Source organism: Callithrix jacchus, chromosome 10 (genome assembly GCF_049354715.1).
Source record: "Callithrix jacchus isolate 240 chromosome 10, calJac240_pri, whole genome shotgun sequence".
Taxonomy (NCBI): Eukaryota; Metazoa; Chordata; class Mammalia; order Primates; family Cebidae; genus Callithrix; species Callithrix jacchus.
Genome location: NC_133511.1, coordinates 25,178,627 through 25,198,816, shown reverse-complemented (window position 1 = coordinate 25,198,816; position 20,190 = coordinate 25,178,627). Strand labels below are relative to the sequence as shown.

The 20,190-nt window shown below is 42.5% G+C and overlaps 1 protein-coding gene and 1 pseudogene across 5 annotated transcripts; both read right to left on the bottom strand.

Moving 5' to 3' along the window:
• Window positions 1–3,237: 3,237 nt before the first annotated feature.
• EI24 (EI24 autophagy associated transmembrane protein) lies at window positions 3,238–18,461 on the bottom strand. 5 transcript variants are annotated; one of them, XM_009007064.5, is made up of 12 exons: window positions 18,346–18,461; window positions 15,421–15,539; window positions 14,558–14,584; window positions 12,542–12,687; window positions 11,637–11,697; window positions 10,388–10,454; window positions 9,665–9,789; window positions 8,554–8,673; window positions 7,422–7,533; window positions 6,344–6,455; window positions 5,418–5,492; window positions 3,238–4,396 (listed from the first exon to the last, which is right to left on the bottom strand). In XM_009007064.5, exons 2-12 carry the CDS (start codon window positions 15,460–15,462, stop codon window positions 4,234–4,236), a joined length of 1,050 nt encoding a protein of 349 aa, XP_009005312.3. In that variant the 5' UTR covers window positions 15,463–15,539; window positions 18,346–18,461; the 3' UTR covers window positions 3,238–4,233. The 5 variants fall into 5 exon arrangements, with proteins under 5 accessions (XP_009005312.3, XP_078195900.1, XP_009005313.3 ...); XM_078339774.1 differs by lacking the exon at window positions 5,418–5,492; XM_009007065.5 differs by lacking the exon at window positions 14,558–14,584.
• Window positions 13,135–13,234, bottom strand: LOC118145934 (U6 spliceosomal RNA; annotated as a pseudogene).
• Window positions 18,462–20,190: the final 1,729 nt, after the last annotated feature.

The following is a 20,190-nucleotide window of genomic DNA, read 5'->3' as shown; positions in this document are numbered from 1 at the left end:
CAGCACTTTGGGAGGTTGAGACAAGAGGATGGTTTGAGGTCAGGGGTTTGAGACTAGCCTGGGCAACATGGCGAGATGCAGTATCTACAAAAAGTATTTTAAAAATTAGCTGGACGTGGTCTTGTAATCTCAACTACTGAGGTGGCTGAGGCAGGAGGATCAGTTGAGCCCAGAAGTTAGGCAGCAGTGAGCTATGATCATACCACTTTACTCCAGCCTGAGTGACAGAGCTAGAAAGACCCTGTCTCTAAAATAAAATAAAATAAATAAACCTAGAGTTTATACATGAATTTAGTGTATCAGTTAATCCTCCTTCCTGATTTATAAGACCAGAAGTTTTGAATTGTTCGTTTCAGAAAGCAGTGCTTTTACTATTTCATCAGTTGCATAAAAGGAATGTTTTGATGTAGAAGTTAGAACTTTCTGGAAAAGCTTTTGGTCTTTCCTGAAGTATCAGTTAACCTTTCTTCTGTATCATTGATCAAAAGAAACTCATGCCTTCATCTCATCTGTAGCACACCAGAGTAATATGTATCCTTGAATCTGTTTTCTCCAGAACCCAAGTTTCTAAGTGTGTGCAAAGCTGTATTGCTGGGATTTCCAACGAATGCACTTGTGGATTCCACTGCTGCATGTTGTTTGGTTGGGTGTTTTGTCTTAATAAGACTTTTTTTTCATAGTTTGTCATCTGATAAGACATCTATTTCTTGGAATTTTTTCATTTTTGATGGATTTTTTTCAAGTAAGTGTTTTAGAAAAGCTGAATGGAAGCAAACATTGCCTTTTCGTGTTAGAAAATATCTGCATTTTGTCCTTGATAAATAGCATGGCTAGGTTTAGAAGTTGAGGAACAATATTGGGACCCACCCACCCCACCCCTTATGCACAGACACATAAAAGCACACTTTCAAGGCATTATGACTTTATTGTCTGTGATCCAGCGTTGTCTTATGAAGCCTGATGCCAATCTGAGTCACATTCCTTTACGGGTAATCTATTTCCCTCTCAGATAAATTGTCTTTCCTTAGAGATTTCATCTATGTGTTTAGTCTTTTTTCATTTTTTCTGCTTTACATTTGGCAGGCCCTTTCAGTCTGAAAACTACAATTTGTATCATCAGTTTAGGAAATGTTCTTTGATTTTATTTGTCTCCATTTTTCTATTCTCATTTTCTGAAGTTGCTATTGGACAAATGTTTTATCTCCTGGCTTTTGGATACCTCTACCATTCTTAACTTTTTCTTGATCTTTTTGCTATATGTTCTGGAAGATTTCCTCAGTATTATCTTGCAGTTCACTAATTTATCCTCTTCAATGTCACTTTTTTTTCCCTTGAGACAAGGTCTCACTCCTACCAGGCTGGAGTGCAGTGGCACAATCTCAGCTCACTGCATCCTCAACCTCCTCGGCTCAAATGATCCTCCTGCCTCAGCCCTCGAATAGCGGGGGACACAGGCGCAAGCCACCACACCCAGCTAATTTTTCTATTTTTGTAGAGACAGGGTTTCACCATGTTGTCCAGGCTGGTCTTGAACTCCTGAGCTCACACAATCCACCCTCCTCAGCTTCCCAAAGTGCTGGGATTACAGGTATGAACATGACACACCTGGCCAGGGTCACTTTTATAAACCATCTCATTTTTTAAAATTTCCATAACTGCTTTAATTTCCAAGAGTGTTCCTATTCTGTTCTTTTCACAATAATCTGTTCTTACCTTATGGATGCAGTAGCTTCTGAAATGTCTATGAAAATTATTAGAATTCTAAAGTTATTAGAATTTCTTAAATTACAGACGGTCAAGGGGGCTCACGCCTGTAATCCCAGCACTTTGAGAGGCCAAGGCAGGTGGATCACAAGGTCAGGGGATTGAGACCATTCTGGCTAACATGGTGAAACCCTGTACTAAAATACAATATTTTAGTATTTTTTTGTACTAAAAATACAAAAAATTAGCTGGGCGTGGTGGTATGTGACTGCAGTCCCAGCTACTCAGGAAGCTAAGGCAGAACTGCTTGAATCTGGGAGGTGGAGGTTGCAGTGAGCCGTAATCATGCCACTGCACCCCAGCCTGGGCAACAGAGCAAGACTCCGTCTCAAAAAAAAAAAAATCTTAAGTTACCTTTTGTTTCCATAATTATGTAAATTTCCTGCAGGGCCAGGTGCTGTTGTTTTGGAAAAGCTGCTGAAATGATTCCAATGTTGATTCCTCGTGAAGAGGAATAGTTAGAGGAACTTACCTAAATGATGAAGTGGTCTTTTTTTCTTCTTAGGTCTCAAAGCAGTACAGAATATTTACATTTGAAATCAGAATGAGTACAAGGAAAGGCTGAACATATGGCCTGACCTGCTCATCTTACTCAAAGATTATCTGAATTCCAGTGTTCTATCCAGCTTTGAGATCTATGGAAAAATAGCTGATTATATAATTCTTAAATTTTTTTGCATGTTCATTTGCTTGTCTCTCACTGGACTGTCAGGTCCTAGATGGCAGTAATCATATCTTTCTGGTTCACCCTTCAGTCCCCAGTCTCTTGCTGAGTACCTGACAGAGTTGGTGCTCAAATACTTGTTACATGATTAAGTCATAGTTCCCCCACTTGATTCTTCAGTGGTTCTGCACTCATTTGAGGTCCATCTAAAATTTGTACTGGTGAATGGCTCTCATTGTTACAGAGGTGTAAATTACACTGACCGAAAGTCAGCTTCCTTTTAACTCCTTTAGGTTATACAGCTTAGGCAGAATAGTTTTGAATTTTTTTTTTTTTTTGAGACAGTCTTGCCCTGTCACCCAGGCTGGAGTACAGTGGCATGATTTCGGCTCACTGCAACCTCTGCCTCCTGGGTTCAAGTGATTCTTCTGCCTCAGCCTCCCCAGTATCTGGATTACAGGCGTGAACCACTATGCCCGGCTAATGTTTTTTTTTGTATTTTTAGTAGAGATGGGGTTTCACCATGTTGGCCAGGCTGGTCTTGAACTCCCAACCTCAGGTGCTCCACCTGCCTTGGCCTCCCAAAGTGCTGGCATTACAGGCATGAGCCACTGCCCCCAGCGACATATAGACTTTAGAACAAATAGCAATCTAAGTCTCCCACCAAATAGAAATGTGATTATAATCATATAATCCAGCCTTTCTCAAGGAATTTTTTTCAGGGCTAATTTCTGAAACCTATAACTAAATTCTCCAAGACAATGAATACACTTCTCAAGGTCATAATTTGCAAATTCAACCATTACACATTTTGTGGGAAACCAGCTCACATTTAATTGTGACATTTTAAAATTGTACAAGTATTTTGACATCTGTCCCCCACATTTAATCTCTTAAAATGACAGGAAAACATCAACCAATCACAGGTTTGATACGTTTACCCCTTCAGTTCTTATTTGCAGCACCCAATATTCCTTTGAAATATCAAACAGACCTGGCAGTGGCCAACAGTAAATTTCTACCCACCGTCTCCCACCCCCAACAGATTTGAAAAGTTCAGGTTTAGTGTTGTTGCAGTGGCACTTGTCCAGAATTGGTACTTCCCCATAGTTGGGGGACTTTAAATGTACCAGTGAAAATAGCTTTTTCCCCTTCAAAGGGAAGAAAGAAAATCACTCCTCAAAACCCAGCAGATCTGGCTGTGAGGTTTTTCCTCCTATCTCATCTCTTCAGGCCCTTTTTTTTTTTTTTTTTTTTTTAGCAGTGGAGCAAGAGAGACCAAAACCTAACCTGAGTTACAAGAAACAAGACAGTAATGGCTATAAAGGGAGTGACCAGGAGCAACTGGGACACTCCTTTACCTCCCATATCCAATGTATGTGCTTCACAGAAAAACAACAAAAATAACAAATCCACAAAATACAACAGCTAGAATTACAAAATCCATTCATCCAAGGGTGGCAGAAGGCAGGATGGAAAGGTGGGAGGGTAAATGGCACAGGGAGAAAAACAAAGTATTCAAATCAGTCCAGGCACAAGGACTGGCAAATGCTAGAAAACAGCTGCAGAAAAACCTGTGGTCCTTTCAGACTCACGGTGATGTTAAAAATCCACACACTGGTGTCGGAAACATTCTGCCTTACGTGCACCAAAGACAAAAACTCCCAATTCCTCAGAGAGAAGGGAATATACAGAGGGCCCTTGGCAGAGTGGGTCCTGCCTTCCCTAGCAGGGGGAGGTGAACAAGGAAAGAGCTGCCACAGCCTCCTTCCAATCCTGCCCATCCCCTTTGGATGGCAGGCAACTCAGTGGCCTGCAGCAGCCTTCAGTTTGGCAGGAGATGGATGCGGTGAAGGGAACTTCTCTGCAGAAGTGGAGCTGCTCAGGGCAGACTGCAGGTAGACTGTCTTGTGGAAGAGTCTGTTGCTTAAGAAGACCACCAAGGAGAAGAGGCGCAACTGGAAGAGACTAAAAGGCAAGAAACCCATCTTGTTAGCTCCCCAGTTACTCAGAGTTATTTCTGTTATTTGACAACTTACCTGATATTAAAACTACACAGGGAAAGACAAGACAAATGAAATTTGATCAAGGAAATACAGATATTAGATACATGGATGGAAAAGGCAACTAAAAATGCATTGGAGCCAGGTATGGTGGCTCACACCTATAATCCCAGCATTTTGGGAGGCTGAAGCAGATGGATTACTTGAGAAAAAAATTAGCAGGGCATGGTGGCATGTGCCTGTAATTCCAGCTACCCGGGAGGCTGAGGCAGGAGAACTGCTTGAACCTAAGAGGTGGAGGTTGCACTGAGCTGAGATCGTGCCACTGTACTCCAGCCCAGGTGACAGAGCAACACTGTCTCAAAAAAACAAAAAAGAATGCACTGGGCTCTGCTGCTGCCATCAATGTTATGCAGTTACTAGCACTCAAGTATTGTGGCTCTTACAGGAAATAGTATTAATTCTGATTTGAGAAGTACTTTTTTATTTTTTTTATTTTCCTTTTCCACTGAATCACAGTTCAACTGAGAAGTACTTTTCTATGGCTGACTTCAGGGTACAGACTTCAAGCAATGTCTGAAGGTATATTCTATCTGTGGTTGCAGGAAGAAGAGTTTTAAAAGAAAGTCAAATATTCCTCTTAAGATAAATAGTGAGCACTGCTGTATAGCAAGAGCATACATAAACCCAAAGCAAACCTAAGTCTCTAATGCAAGTATCCACAGACTTAACCAAAACTGATCAAAGACCGACTGAGCTGTTCTTCGAAGTGATAAAACCTTTATTATTGCTAAAAACTCATTTTAAAACATATTTTACTACTGTTATCAATAAACTAATGTGGCCAGATCATACAGCCTTCTACTTGAATGTGTATAATGGATCAATTTTGGAAAAAAAAATAAAATAAAGCCTCATTGACATAACTTTGGTGTTACAGCCCCAATCCTTTACACAGCAAAACTTCATCACTGGCAAATACTTACTATGCTTTGCCAGGGGTCTTTGCTTCATTGGCGCTGATAATGAATAAAGGAAAGAGGATAGAGAAAAGGCAGCCACTGTTAATAAAATGAAAAGAAATAATTAGTCACCTTCATAACAGCCATAACTTTGGAGAAGATATTAGATGCTCCAAGTTCCTTTGCTTCCAGTATAAATGTAATGGCTTGATGAAACCTCAATATATCAAACACATCTTTCATCAAACACATCTTTTTTTTTTTTTTGAGATGGAATCTCATTCTTTTGGCCCAGGCTGGAATGCCTGAGGTAATCCGCCCACCTCAGCCTCCCAAAGTGCTGGGATTACAGGCGTGAGGCACAGCACCAGGCCCATCAACCGCATCTTTCAAAAAGAACAGATTTTTCTAAGCACTGGGTATGTTTAACATTGCTCTATGGACTGGGGTGGTGGCTTATGCCTGTAAACCAGCACTTTGGGAGGCCAAAGCGAGTGGATCACTTGAGGTCAGGAGTTCAAGACCAGCTTGGCCAACATAGTGAAACCCTTCTCTACTAAAAATACAAAAAATTAGCCGGGCATGGTGGTGGATGCCTGTAATCCCAGCTACTAAGGAGGCTGAGGCAGGAGAATCACTTGAACCCAGGAAGCGGAGGTTGCAGTGAGCCAAGATTGTGCCACTGCACTCCAGCCTAGGCAACAGAGCAAGACTCTGTCTCAAAAAAAAAAAACAAAATAACAAAAATTTCTCCAGGAGGCAACATAGAAAAAGAATATGGGATATAGGGACATGCAGACTAGATCTTCATGCTAACAAGTGTAGAAACACCCTGCAGGTCTCCTGATGGACAAATAACTGTAGAATGCATAACATAGAACCAAGCAAATAAAAGGTACCGACTTCATGAATTTTTACTAGTCTCCTTCAAATCCCTCTAGCCAAATTACCTGATAATATATGAGGACTGCATTGCTGTGAGAAAAGCCAAGGGCAAACCAAACCCAAAGTAGTAAGGCCAATTCCTTTCTATGTTAGACAACCGCTGGTGCATTTCAATTCCTAAAACAAGAAAGCCAATACAATTAGTTGCTATTTTTCCTTTTAGTCAAGTGACTAAACTATGGTAGACAAACCATGAGTTTTAGGTACAGATTTTTTATTATTATTTGAGACAGAGTTTTGCTTTGTTGCCCAGGCAAGAGTGTAGTGGTACAATCTCAGGTCACTGCAACCTCCATCTCCCAAGTTCAAGTGATTCTTCCAGCCTCCCGAGTAACTGGGATTACAAGCACCCGCCACCACATCCAGCTAATTTTTGCATATTTTTAGTAGAAACAGGGTTTCACCATATTGGCCAGGCTGGTCTTGAACTCCTGACCTCAGGCAATCTACACGCCTTGGCCTCCCAAAGTGCTGGGATTACAGGTGTGAGCCACCGCACCTGGCCTAGGTACAGATTTAGAACAGAGCTACAGCATGTAAATTAGAAGTGTACGAATCTGATATAAAGCACGTGAAGCTTTTTACAATTCCATAATCGTAATTTCAAAGCTGACAGGCTAAGTGAATTAAGAATTTCAGCACCAGCATCCTTTGTCAGGAACTAAGCAAGATAGCAAATCCAGAGGATGCCATCCTGTAAATATCAGTTAACCTCTTTCAACTTACACACACCCTGGTAAATATCTGAAGGTCTTTCTAAAACACCCCCAAAAGAATCCAGATGCTGACATCAATTCAGTTTCTCTAATTTAGAACAACTCATGCTCATTTATGCCATCTTACATCCCAGTCAAAGATATATCACGTTAAGCACCAAAAAGATAATGCTGTACTACCACATCCCCCAGCTTCAAAGTTGAGAGTTAAACCCAGTAAGCTGAATGTAAGCTCCCTCTTGCCAATGAGACCGCATCCCTCCTAAGATGGATTGCCTAGAGCCTACTGAGTAGTTTAAGAAGTCTGCTTAGCAGTAGTATTTCCCAACTGGGCCTCCATTTTCTGGATTTCTTTAGATGGACTTACCTTTATTGAACCAACGATATTCAAAGCAGTACAGTGAGTAGAGAAGAGACATATGCAGGAGACTAACCAGCTGACCGACAAGATGGATGGGAAAGAGACTCACAAACATTCCCTGAAGAACAAATATGGAAAATCTTAATCCCAAAGCCTCGGTAATTTAACACCATTTACCTGCCATTCTCCAATCATGACTGTCTGAGATAGCTTCCTAGCTGCTTCTCAAGTTTCTAAAATGCCAGGTACAGGCTTGGCACAGTGGCTCATGCTAGTAATCCCAACACTTTGGGAGGCTGAAGCAGGAGGGTCTCTTGAGGCCAGGAGCTCAAGACTAGACTGGGCAACAAAGTGAGACCCTGTCGCAACAAAAAAAGTTTAAAATTAAGCTGAGCATGATGGCATGTGCCTGCAGTCCCAGCTACTCAGGAGGCTAAGGCAGGAGTATTGCTTGAGCCCAGGAGTTTGAGGCTGTAGTGAGGCTATGATTGTGCCACTGTATTCCAGCCTAGGTGACAAAATAAGACCCTGTCTTTTTTTTCTTTTTGAGATGGAGTTTTGCTTTGGTCACCCAGGCTGGAGTGCAATGGCACAATCTTAGCTCACTATAACCTCCGCCTCCTGGGTTCAAGAGATTCTCCTGCCTTAGCCTCCCAAGTAGCTGGGATTATAGGCACCTGCCACCATACACACCTAATTTTTATATTTTTAGTAGAGCTAATTATTGTATTTTTAGTAGATCACCTAAGGTCAGGAGTTTGAGACCAGCCTGACCATGTTGGTCTCAACCTCCAGACCTTAGATGATCCACCCGCCTTGGCCTCCCAAAGCGCTGGGATTACAGGCATGAGCCACCACACCCAGCCAACCCTGTCTCTTAAAAAAAAAAAAAAAAAAAGTTTGGCATAACTATAAAAAGAAAAAAAAAGTTTCCACCTGGCAGGACTGGAAAATAACCAGAGTAGCAGAAAAGAGCAGGTAAATTCAATTTTTAAATTCTTATTTCTGTGGAAAAAAAAAACTTAAAAAATATTACCTCCCACCAGCATATAATACTCTATAATACTCTGTGAAGCTCCCTCTAGTGAAACTTTTTTTTTTAAATAAAGCTGTCTGTGTGCCAGAAGACCATTCTCACCTGAATGAGGAAAAGAGCCTGCAGCAAAAGGTTGAAGAGCATGTCAGCAATTATTTTGCTGACACTAGGAAATGGGTGAGGCTTCCTCCCTGATACCTCAAATGCCAGGTCAGCTATATCCTGTAACAGAGAAAGTGTACCAAAACACAAATTAAATGATCTTGATATACATCCCTAAAGCTAAGGCCACTGGTCTGCCACTAGAGCTGCCAGTTAAGAAAAGATTTATTTAAAAATAAGCTGGGTGTGATGGCATGTGCCTATAGTCCCAGCTACTCAGGAGGCTAAGGTAGGAGGACCACTGCCTTACACGGTGGCTCACACAGTGGCTCACGCCTATAATCTCAGCACTTTGGGAGGCCGAGGTTAGCAGATCAAGATGTCAGGAGTTCCAGACCAGTCTGGCCAACATGGTGAAACCCTATCTCTACTAAAAATACAAAAAAAAATTAGCTGGGGATGGTGGCACACACCTGTAGTCCTAGCTACTTGGGAGTCTGAGGCAGGAGAATTGCTTGAATCAGGGAGGCAGAGGTTGCAGTAAGCCAAGATCACGCCACTGCACTTAAGCCTATCTCCAAAAAAAAAAAAAGAAAGAAAGAAAAGGCACCAGACATCTGGCAATGAGATGCTGAGAAAATAATTCCATTCTATAAGAAAAAAGGCTGAGCACAGTGGCTCATGACTATAATCCCAGCACTTTGGGAGGCTGCAATGGGCAAATCACCAGGTCAGGAGTTTGAGACCAGCCTGGCCAGTATGGTGAAACGCTGTCTCTACTAAAAATACAAAAAAAATTAGCAGATTGTGTAGTGGCAGGTGCCTGAAATCCCAGCTGCTTGGGAGGCTGAGGCAGGAGAATCACTTGAACCTGGGAAGTGGAGGTTGCAGTGAGCTGAGATCGCACCACTGAACTCCAGCCTAGCAACAGAGCGAGACAGTCTCAACAACAACAAAAAAGGAACACAAAGATCACTTTGCCTCTTGGCCAAAAAACATTAAGGCTGAAAAATATGCCCCCCTACATGCCTACTAACTTCACAGGCTGAAACTTGTCATCTGTCAACCAATCATGCTGTGGGACCCAGACTCCATTCTGCCCTGGACTTACCTGGAACCAAATAGCATTCACCACTTTGCTAAGCACAAACAAGGGGAGCACCCAAAGAGCACTGAAAATTGATGTGAGGAAGAATTCCAGCCATGACCAAACATCTCCATGTAGTGACGGGTCACCTAAGAAAGAGGAAACGAGTTATCAGAAATGGAGAAATGGAAACCCAGAAGACCAAATGTGGAACCCCCATCTCGTGACTATTCTCTGTCTCCTCCTGGATCTTTCCAGTTCTTGCCAGCACATCACTATACTTATCCCAAAAAGTCTAATTGATAATAGACACACCACATTCTGGCCACAATTCCAATTCAAATAAACCACAGATATGTGCTGCTTATCTTGACACAAATCTGCTTACGTGATGGTTAATGAGATGCCACAGTGATTACCAGTACAATATTTGCAGGATACCTTCTGGGTTTAAATCTCAGCTCTGCCACTTATTAATGGTTTAACCTTGGTAACTTCCATTTCCTCATTCATAAAATGGACAGAATAACAGTACCCATCTTAAAAGGCTGTTGAAAGGTCTGAGTTAAAAAACAGCTAACGCTCTCGTCTGAAGTCTTTAGGGGAATAACTAAATATAAATTTTTAAGAAGAATAAAACAAAAACAGTGAAAGCTCCTGATACACAGGAAATGTTCAGTAAACTGAGGGAGATTGAAATATCTCCCACTCCGTCTCCAACAGACAAGAAGCAGGGTATGTACTTACCAATGATTCGGGCTGTTACTGACTGAAGCACAGGAATAAATACTCGATAAAACAAGAGGAGACTGAACTAAAGAAAAGAAGCAACAAGGCAAACATCAAAAGCCAGTCTTTAAAACAGGAGCTTCAAGTTTTAGTGTAATGATTTTATAGATGGGAGTGTGTTTTATAAATCAGGAAGCCTAGGCTGGGTGGAGTGGCTCACACCTATAATCCCAGCACTTTGGGAGGCCAAGGCAGGTGGATCACTTGAGGTCAGGAGTTTGAGACCAGCCTGGCCACCATGGTAAAACCTTGTCTCTACTAAAAATACAAAAATTGCCTGGGCATGGTGGTGCATGCCTGTAATCCCAGCTACTGGGTAGGCTGAGGCAGGAGAATCACTTGAACCTGGGAGGCAGAGGTTGCAGTGACATGAGATCATGCCACTGCACTCCAGCCTGGGCAACAGAGTGAGACTCCATCCCCCCAAAAATGAAATATATCAGCAGGCCTGAAAAAGCACTGAAACCCTATCCATTTCTATTTCTCAACACTCCAATTGAGAGATACAAACTTGATACTGCCTATAAAACAATGAAACCTTTGGGGGCATAAAAACATTTCAAATAGTATTCAGGCCAAAATACAGGCATGTACTAAGTACACAGGAATACATATTAATTAAATTTAAAGCTAACATATGAAAACATCTGTGAATTGTTTAGATTAAGATGTTTTGAATTACTCTAAATTCTAAGTCAAAGGAAATATTTAACTACCCATTCTTCAAAGTACCGAAATTTCACTTAAGCCTGCACTGGTTCTCAGTTAATCGCAGGCAGTCTTCTCTGCTATAGGTTTCAGTGGTAATTAATTCTTGTTGATCACTATAAGCAGAAGCAGGGAGAACCTTGTTCTTGTCTGCCCTTCCCCTCTGATTCCCCATAGTTGCTGTTAGCATTTTAAAACGTCTAGACAGTGTGAAGAGAAACTGCTACCTATAATACTTGTGAATGAGTCATTTTAGAAACAATACAAAGTGTATATTCAGGGCTGTGATGTTTGTTTACATACAAGTGTGCTTTCTTGAGTGGGAATAAAATCACTGCAGATGCAGACTCCTGAGTTATATTCCTAAGCATACATCAGCAGATGAAAGCTATTTGTCTCAGTGTTTCAAAAAAAAAAAAAAAAAAACAGTTCATAACTATCAACCCAGCAACAATCTAAAGATGCTTATAAGGCACCTGGAATTTAAAGAAGAACTTACCCAGAACACGCCACCATTCCAAGCACAACACTGGAAAATTCTACTAACAATACGTGGTTCACTGGAAAAGACCACATGTATTCAGTTTATAAGGCATAAGTTATTTCCTAATTGTGATTCAGTTCATTTTATCTTTTGTGGGTACTATATTATTTTTCAGTACCTCATGTTCTCCCAACGTTCTAAGGTCAATGAGAAAAAATGAGTCAATGAGACCAAAAAATGGTCAGGCACAGTGGCTCATGCCTGTAACCCTAGCACTTTGGGAGGCCAAGGTGGGCAGATCAGCTGAGGTCAGGAGTTCAAGATCTGCCTGGCCAACATGGTGAAACCTCGTCTCCACTAAAAAATACAAAAAATTAGCCAGGCGTGGTGGTGCTCACCTGTACTTCCAGCTATTCAGAGGCTGAGGCAGAAGAATTGCTTGGACCAAGGAGGCAGAGGCTACAATGAGCTGAGATTGCACCACGGCACTCCAGCTTGGTTGGGTGACATAGCAAGACTCCATCTCCAAATATATATATATTTATTTATTTATTTTGGGGGAACTAGCTTTTAAAAGAAAAATATTTTCTAAAGTCTGATGTTAGAAAAGATGAAAAGAGAAAGTGTGGGGCAGAGGTTCTTCTATTAACACATAAATCCACACAGGCTTCTCTAGAAGTATCTATCAAACCAAATATTTTGTGATTCTCTATTCAGCATTCTGATTTAATGTCATGACATTTTTAGCAAAGATTATTGTTAGACTCTAGTTTAAGTCAATGTTGTGGGCAGAGGGGAAGTCATTTGCAACATTTTTCTGGGAAAAAGCACAAAAGAAAAGATCTGGTACTGAAATGTCAAGTCACTATGTAGGGTTTTCCCTCCCTTGGACATTTTGACATCAGGCATGCACTCCTTACCTCTCTTGCTTTCGCTCTATACTCTGGGCTCTTCTCTGTGCCAAGACACTACTTGCCCTTTTTCGACGCTGCTCCTCTCTCTTCTGCTGGATTCGAGCGTCTAGCTTTGATATGGTACAAATACCCCAGATGGAGTCTTTGATTCCCTATAGAAAAGGTTGTTGTTGTTGTTGTTATTTGAGACAGGGACTTGCTCTGTCACCCAGGCTACAGTGCAGTGACTCAATCACAGCTCACTATAGCCTCCAACTCCTGGGTTCAAATAATCCTCCTGCCTCAGCCTCCCAAGGAGCTATGAATACAGATGTGCACCACCATACCTGGCTAACTTTTAAATTTTTCTTCTGTAGTGATGAGGGTCTCACATGTTCATCAGGCTGGTTTCAAACTTCTGGCCTCAAACAATCCTCCTGCTTCAGCCTCCCGAAGGCTAAGAATTCACTCATGCATCCATCCCCCACCCATGTACTGCATATCTTCAATAAGCTATATATTTGTCATATAGAAATGCTCAAGAAGCTTATAACTTAGTAGAAAAAGCACACAAGTAAACCAAAAAATTACATTATAGGTTTTTTAAAAAAAAATGTTTTTAAAATATGAAACATTTCGTGAATTTGCACGTCATGCATAGGAGCCATGCTAATCTCTGTATCGTTCCAATTTTAGTACATGTGCTGCAGAAACAAGCACACATAGTTTAATAAGTACCACAAGAGATGTACGGCCCAAGTAGAGTGTCAGCACTGGGGTATTCAACTTCATTAGAAGGCAGAAAAAGTTACTCTGGAAGCAATGGCCAAGCTGGATTTAAGAATGGATGGCATTCTCGCCTACTGTTATTAGACAAAATAAATTTTTGAAATAATAGCTAGAATACAGAGAAATGGACAAGTTTATGTATTATCTGCTGACAGGAGCATAAGTTGGCACAGTGTGCCTTTGATCTTTTCTGTCTGAGTAATTTTACTCTTAATTTTGCTTTTAGCTTCTAAATCTTCCACCATTAATTTTTTAAATCAGGAAACTCCCTCTATCTAAGATAGTTAATTCAAATGGCTGAGGGCCTAGTACATGCTAGGATTATAGGATCCTCACCTCTAAGACATCCACAGTATGATGAGGAAGACAAACATGTAAACAGCACACTGTAGAACTGTAGAACCAACACAGGGTTGATTTTTTTTTTTTTTTTTTAACCAGAGTTTTGCTCTGTCACCCAGTGCAGTGGGGTGATCTTGGCTCACTGCAACCTCCGCTTCCCAGGTTCAAACAATTCTCCTGCCTCAGCCTCCTGAGTAGCTGGGATTACAGGTGTGTGCCACCATGCCTGGCTAAATTTTTTTTTTTTTGTATTTTTAGTAGAGACAGGGGTTTTGCTATGTTGGCCAGGCTGGGAGGGTTGAAATTTTATAGCACACGAATGGCAAGACAACAAGGTAAAGGTGTTAAAAGTAGATCATATGCAGCTGGGCACAGTGGCTCACGCCTGTCATCTTAGCAATTTGGGAGGCTGAGGAAGGTGGATCACTCGAGGTCAGGAGTTCAAGACCAGCCTGGCCAACATGGTGAAACACCATCTCTACTAAAAATACAAAAATTAGCCAGGCATGGTGGTGCATGCCTGTAATCCCGGCTACCTGGGAGGCTGAGGCAGGAGAATCACTGGAACCTGAGAAGTGGAGGTTGCAGAGAGCCACTGCACTCCAGTCTGGGTAACAGAGCAAGACTCTGCCTCAAAAAAAAAAAAAGAAAAAAAAGTAGATCATATGCATAAAGTATTTTTAGACCTTCTAAGATATCCTTTCAGTCTTCCCTCTGATCAAAAGTAATAACCTTTTTACTTTCTCACTCTGCTAGAGTGCACTGGTACCATCATAGCTCACTGCTGCCTTATAATCCTGGGCTCAAGCAATCCTTCCTTGGTCTCCCAAAGTGCTGAGATTACAGGTGTGAGCCACCTCCCCTGGCCATAAAGGTAACCTGTTAAACTCTCCCACTAAAGAAAGAACCTACCTCCTCCAAGAACTGGCCTCTCTCATGCTAGTGGAAATATAAAAAGAGGGGGTTACAACTGGGACATTACTAGACTTCAGACATACATTAAAAGTAGTGGACTTTTGGGCTATTGGTAATTTGGATGACTGGGTCCTAAGCAAATCTTTATAGGGCATTTTCCTAGAGCATCCCCCTCACCTGCACAGCTTGTAGAATGGGAAGAAAAAGGTTCTGGCTGGGTGCAGTGGCTCATGCCTGTAATCCCAGCACTTTGGGAGGCTGAGGTGGGCAGATCACTTAACCCAAGAGCTCAAGACCAACCTAAGCAACATGCCAAAACCCCATCTCTACTTAAAAAAAAAAAAAAAAACTTATTAAAAAACTATATGAAAAATTAGGGAAAAAAGAGATAGGTTCTCTAATTTAAATCTGAATTAATTAGTTTAGGTAATAGTACTGTACCAATGTTAATTTCGTATAGTTTTGACAAATGTACCATGGTTATATATTAACATTAAGGGAAGCTGATGAAGGATATATGGGAACTCCCTGTACTACCTTATAACTTTTCTGTAAATCTAAACACATTCCAAAATAAAAAGTTAAAAAAAAAAAAAAAAAAAAAAAAAGCTCTGAAGCCAAGATGACCAGGGTCCCAATACTAGAGACATTCACTGAAGAGGTCTTCCAAGCACTTGTGAGAGTGCCTGCAAGATGTGGAACAATACCTATCTCTTGAGTAGTGTGGTCTAAAATAATAATCTGTATGTAAAGAACCCAAAAAATATGACAAAAGTTCCAAAAACCGCACAGGATTTTCTAGATAGTTCCTTCAGCAAAAAAGGCCAAGAGATGAATTCCTAGAAACAAGATGTACTCACTCTGGCAAGGTCCTGGAGAAAGGTTTTGACACTGTCAGCCATCTCTTCACCACCAAACTATCAACTATACAGAGGAGAGAGAAGTATCCCCCAATCTCTCATCATGAAGGACCTGGAAACTGATGGAACATAATAAGTTACTTCATGAATATTTCCATATGATTACCTCACATACTTGTAGCTCTAGTAAGATAGCAGTAGATTCTAGCACTAACAGAGTGAATCAAGTAAAGCTATTCCTGTACAGCTGAAACCTAAAATCCCTAATTCTTTTCGAATCCACTCACCAACATTTCATTTTTACACGGGGTATATATGGTCTTGACCAGTAAACCTCCTCTGACCCTCAATGCCCATTACTATCCCTCCTATACATTCTAAGCACTTTTGAGGGTTTGGAGGTGAATGATAATTACATTTCAATATCCTCTTAAGCAATTTTTATGTTTGCTGGATACCTTCAAATACTTGAATGAAAATACAAGAGCAAGATAAAAGTTCTTATAAAAATTACTAAACACATGCTTCAGTCATACGGAGCCCTCAGGTACACATGAAAGTTTAAGGTATGACATGAAATTGCCTACCAAAACTTCCAAACAGGTATTCTCTATGTTTTCTAACTTTAAATATATACAGATATAATTTTAACATGCAATAAACAGTGGATTTTAAACTAAGCCTCAAAAAAGTTCATATGTATAAACAGTCTTTAAAACAGTAAGGCTTTCCCATTGTATGTCTCAGGTGAATGGCATATCTAGTTTCAAAAATTAAGAATTTGAGAGTTCATGTGTATAAATACTTTTTTTTTTTAATTGAGACAGAATCTCACTCTGTAGCCAGGCTGGAGTGCAGTGGCATGATCTCGGCTCACTGTAATCTTTGCTGACCCAGTTCAAGCCATTCCCCTGCCTCAGCCTCCCAAGTAGCTGGGATTACAGACACACACCATCACATCCAACTAATTTTTGTATTTTTCGTTGAAATAGGGTTTAACCATGTTGGTTGGGATGGTCTTGTCCTCCTGACCTCGTGATCCGCCTGCCTCTGCCTCCCAAAGTGCTGGAATTACAGGTGTGAGCCACCACACCCAGCCATAAATACTTTTAATATACTATTCTCATATATAACGTAAGATGACTTTTAAGGTGAATAGAAAACCACTTTCAGGCATTTTTAAGAACTTAATATTCTAACGTTCTCAACACTCACTAAACCAAGTTGCAGTATTCTCAATTTATAAGGTATGACCATAATACAATGACAGAATTTCACAAGCTTGTACAAACCTTCAATTTCAAAACACAAGCACACTTTCTCTGACCTTTAACCACTTCACCAAACTGTTCTTCAATGACCCAACTAGACTAATGCCATTCAGAACTGGAAAAGCAGGGAATATGGCAGTAAGACAATTTGCACAACACTGTATGCCCTCTGCTTCTTAGGTCAGATTCTACACAGATGGGCTGACTTCAGATAGATGTCTCTAGAAGTTTAACAGAAGATTAAACTTCTGTTAATACTTCCTACTGTTCACTCCTGAAAACGAACACCTCAGAGTTCCAATCGCGTAGGTACAGCCATACATACATGTTCTCAGGGTTGTGGTGAGGGCAGCTGAGCTAGATGACTAGCAAATGCTCAGGGATATGCAAGACACTAGTTTGTAAAGACTCACAAATCCACTCCCTTAACCTGCCACTTGCTCATCTATAAATTAAGAGTTCTAAACTTCTTCATAGAGTTCTTGCATCTAATAGAGAAAAACAGCATGAAAAAAACTTAAAACACAACCCCACTAAAGTGAGCCAGCTTGGACGTTTAAGGAAGCCCATTACTTGGCCTGGATTTCTCACAGGGAACTGACAGGGAACCTGAAACATTCTGTCTCAGTCCACAACAGCTGTGTCATTTGATCCCTGGCCAGCTAACACCTGGTTTCTGCGTGTACCAAGTGGCTGGGCACCTCCTGACCAAGAGTGGCCTATGAAGGATAAATCATTTCACTTTTATACTTAGATCCCAACATCCTTCCTACAGGAATATTTGGTGAATTACCCAATCTGACAGATAGCTGAGGCATGGAGGAAAATAACTTGCCACAATTGAGATCACACACAGAGACTGACTGACTGACTGACACGGGGAATCCTACAGCTGAGCTAGATAGATGAAGATGCATCTGGTTCATTTAACAGGTGAGAGAACCAAGTCTCAGAAATTAAATGACTTGCCCAGACTGACAGCAAATGAATGGCAGCGACCGTGAACCTCAGAACCGTGGTGTCCTAACGTTAGTTTCCTCGGTCGAGACTTGTTTTTACTTAAGCTCTGCAATGAAGATTTTTGTTTTAACACGACCATCCCATGGACAAATAACCTCTCAAACCTGGAAACACAAATGCCATTAAATTCCTAATAGTCACTAGAAGCTAGTAAGCATCTGCTGAGGCACAGTCCTGCACTTTCATTTCTGTCACTAAACCCAAGTCTCACAAGCAGGAAGCTGTCACAGTCCACTCCAGGTACAGGGAAGGTAAACATCCTCATTTCCCACGGGGCTCCACCGGCTGCCTCCGAGTCCGCGGGTCCACTCGGGCCCGTCTCCTCACAGCTCCTAGGCAACTGGGCTGAAAACTGGTCTCCCTCCCTAGGCACAGCTGTGCACGAGGTGCGGACCACGCACACTCCGGGTCACACGGGGAGCTAAAAATAGCCGCGCCGCACCTGGGGCAACCTCGCCCGGAGATGCGCCCAGCGTCTGACCCCGTCCGGCTCCATCCTGCCCCTTCCAGCGAGGGGTCCCCGCCGGCAGCCCCACCAACCCACGCTCGGGCCCTGCCTGCCCTCCAGGTCGCATCCGCTCAGTATGGGCGGAGCGGCGCCCCCAAGGCCTGGCTTGGCGAAGCCCGCACCTACCCGCAGCTCTGCCGCCGCGGTTCCAGCCCGGCCCCTTGCCCACCGCGGGCCAGCTCCGCCGGGGCGCTCCCAGGGCCGGGGCCACTGCGCCCGCACTGGGCATGCCCGGGCCGCACAGGGCCGCTGGGAAGTCGGGCGGGTGCGAAGGGCCCGCCGGGGCGACGGGGCGGGGCCCACAGCCGAGGGGCCGCGCAGCGCGGAGCGACGGAGACTGGGAAATGTAGTCAGTCCAGGGCCGCGCCTCGCGCAGCGTGCGGGGTCCCCCTGCTTCTCGGCTCCGCCTGGCGGCGGAGAAGACCCCTCACCCATCTCCGTCGCCTCCTCCCGGATCTCGTTCTCACTGAACTCTCCTGTTCTTTGCCTTCCCACATTGACTCCACAGCGTTGCTTGTGTTTCTAAAATCCTGTGAAATTAGTAACAGGAGAGCAATAAAATACAGAGGGGACCTTGGTTTATCTGATTGCATATTTTCTGTAAAAGTTACTAACAAATTATGGGTTCAAATCAAGCTTCACTCACAATAATCCAGGAAAGGACAAGCTCCCATACAATTTGGCTGCATTATGTTTGCGTAATCTTATGGCAAAGGAGTAGTTGAGATGAAACAAAGTAGAGTTGAGAATCACTGTTCTCATCTCCATCCCACAAGCCCAGTTCTACCGCCGGAAGGGCAGCTTCTTGGCATGGAACTGGAAAGGAGGCAAAGTTTTACCTCTCCCCTTTTAGGGGTTCTCCTCTGGGCCTGAGCATTAAACTGACATCAGATAGATTAACAAGAGAAAAACCGAGGAAAAACTCAAACCGTTTTTCCCTACTCTCACAACAACATGGTCAACACAGAAGAGTTTTGTGATCAAATGTGTGGGGGTTTTTTCCCCCACACCCCAAGCAGCGGACACCAGCTGGGTGTCCCCTAATTGAATTCCATCCTGATGCTATTTTCTGGAGGTGGCCTCAGATCCCACAGACTGAGGGCTCAGTCCCCAAGACTACTCTCCCCTTCAGACATCATTCACAAGTTCAGGTACCCTGAACTTCTAACAGGTTTCAATTTGGGGCTCCAACCATCCACCCTTTGGGTTTCATTAATTTGCTAGAGTGGCTCACAGGGAAATATTTACCTTTACTGGTTTATTAGAAAGACTCTTTAATAACTGCACTCCAGCCAGGGAGACAGAGCAAGACTCCATCTCAAAACAAAACAAAAAAATAGTAATAATTCTTGCTCCAAAGTGGTATCATTTGGAGTGGCATATTCTCCCATCCTTCAGAACACCAAGCCTCACCTATAACCTTTTCTCCCTTATTCCCAACCTGTTATATCCATCCCATTTCTTTTTTCTACCACCTCTGGCTGTGCTTAGAGATACTTATGTTAGGACCACCTACAGAATTGGACTTTTTTTTCTTTTTTTTTTTGAGATGGAGTCTTGCCTTTTGCCCAGGCAGGAGTGCAGTGGCGTGATCTCGCCTCACTGCAACTTCCACCTCCTGGGTTCATACAATTCTCCTGCCTCAGCCTCCGAAGTAGCTGGAATTACAGGGATGTACCACCACGTCCAGCTAATTTTTTTTTTTTTTTTTCGTGGGCTGGAGCAGGGATGGAGTCTCGCTCTTCACCCAGGCTGGTGTACAATGGCACGATCTCGTCTCACTGCAACTTCTGCCTCCCAGGTTCAAGCAATTCGCCTGCCTCAGACTCCAGAGTAGCTGGGACTACAGGCTTGTGCCACCATACCTGGCTAAGTTTTGTATTTTTAGTAGAGACAGGGTTTCACCATATTGGCCAGGCTGGTCTCGAGCTCTTGACCTCATGATCCACCTGCCTCAGCTTCCCAAAGTGT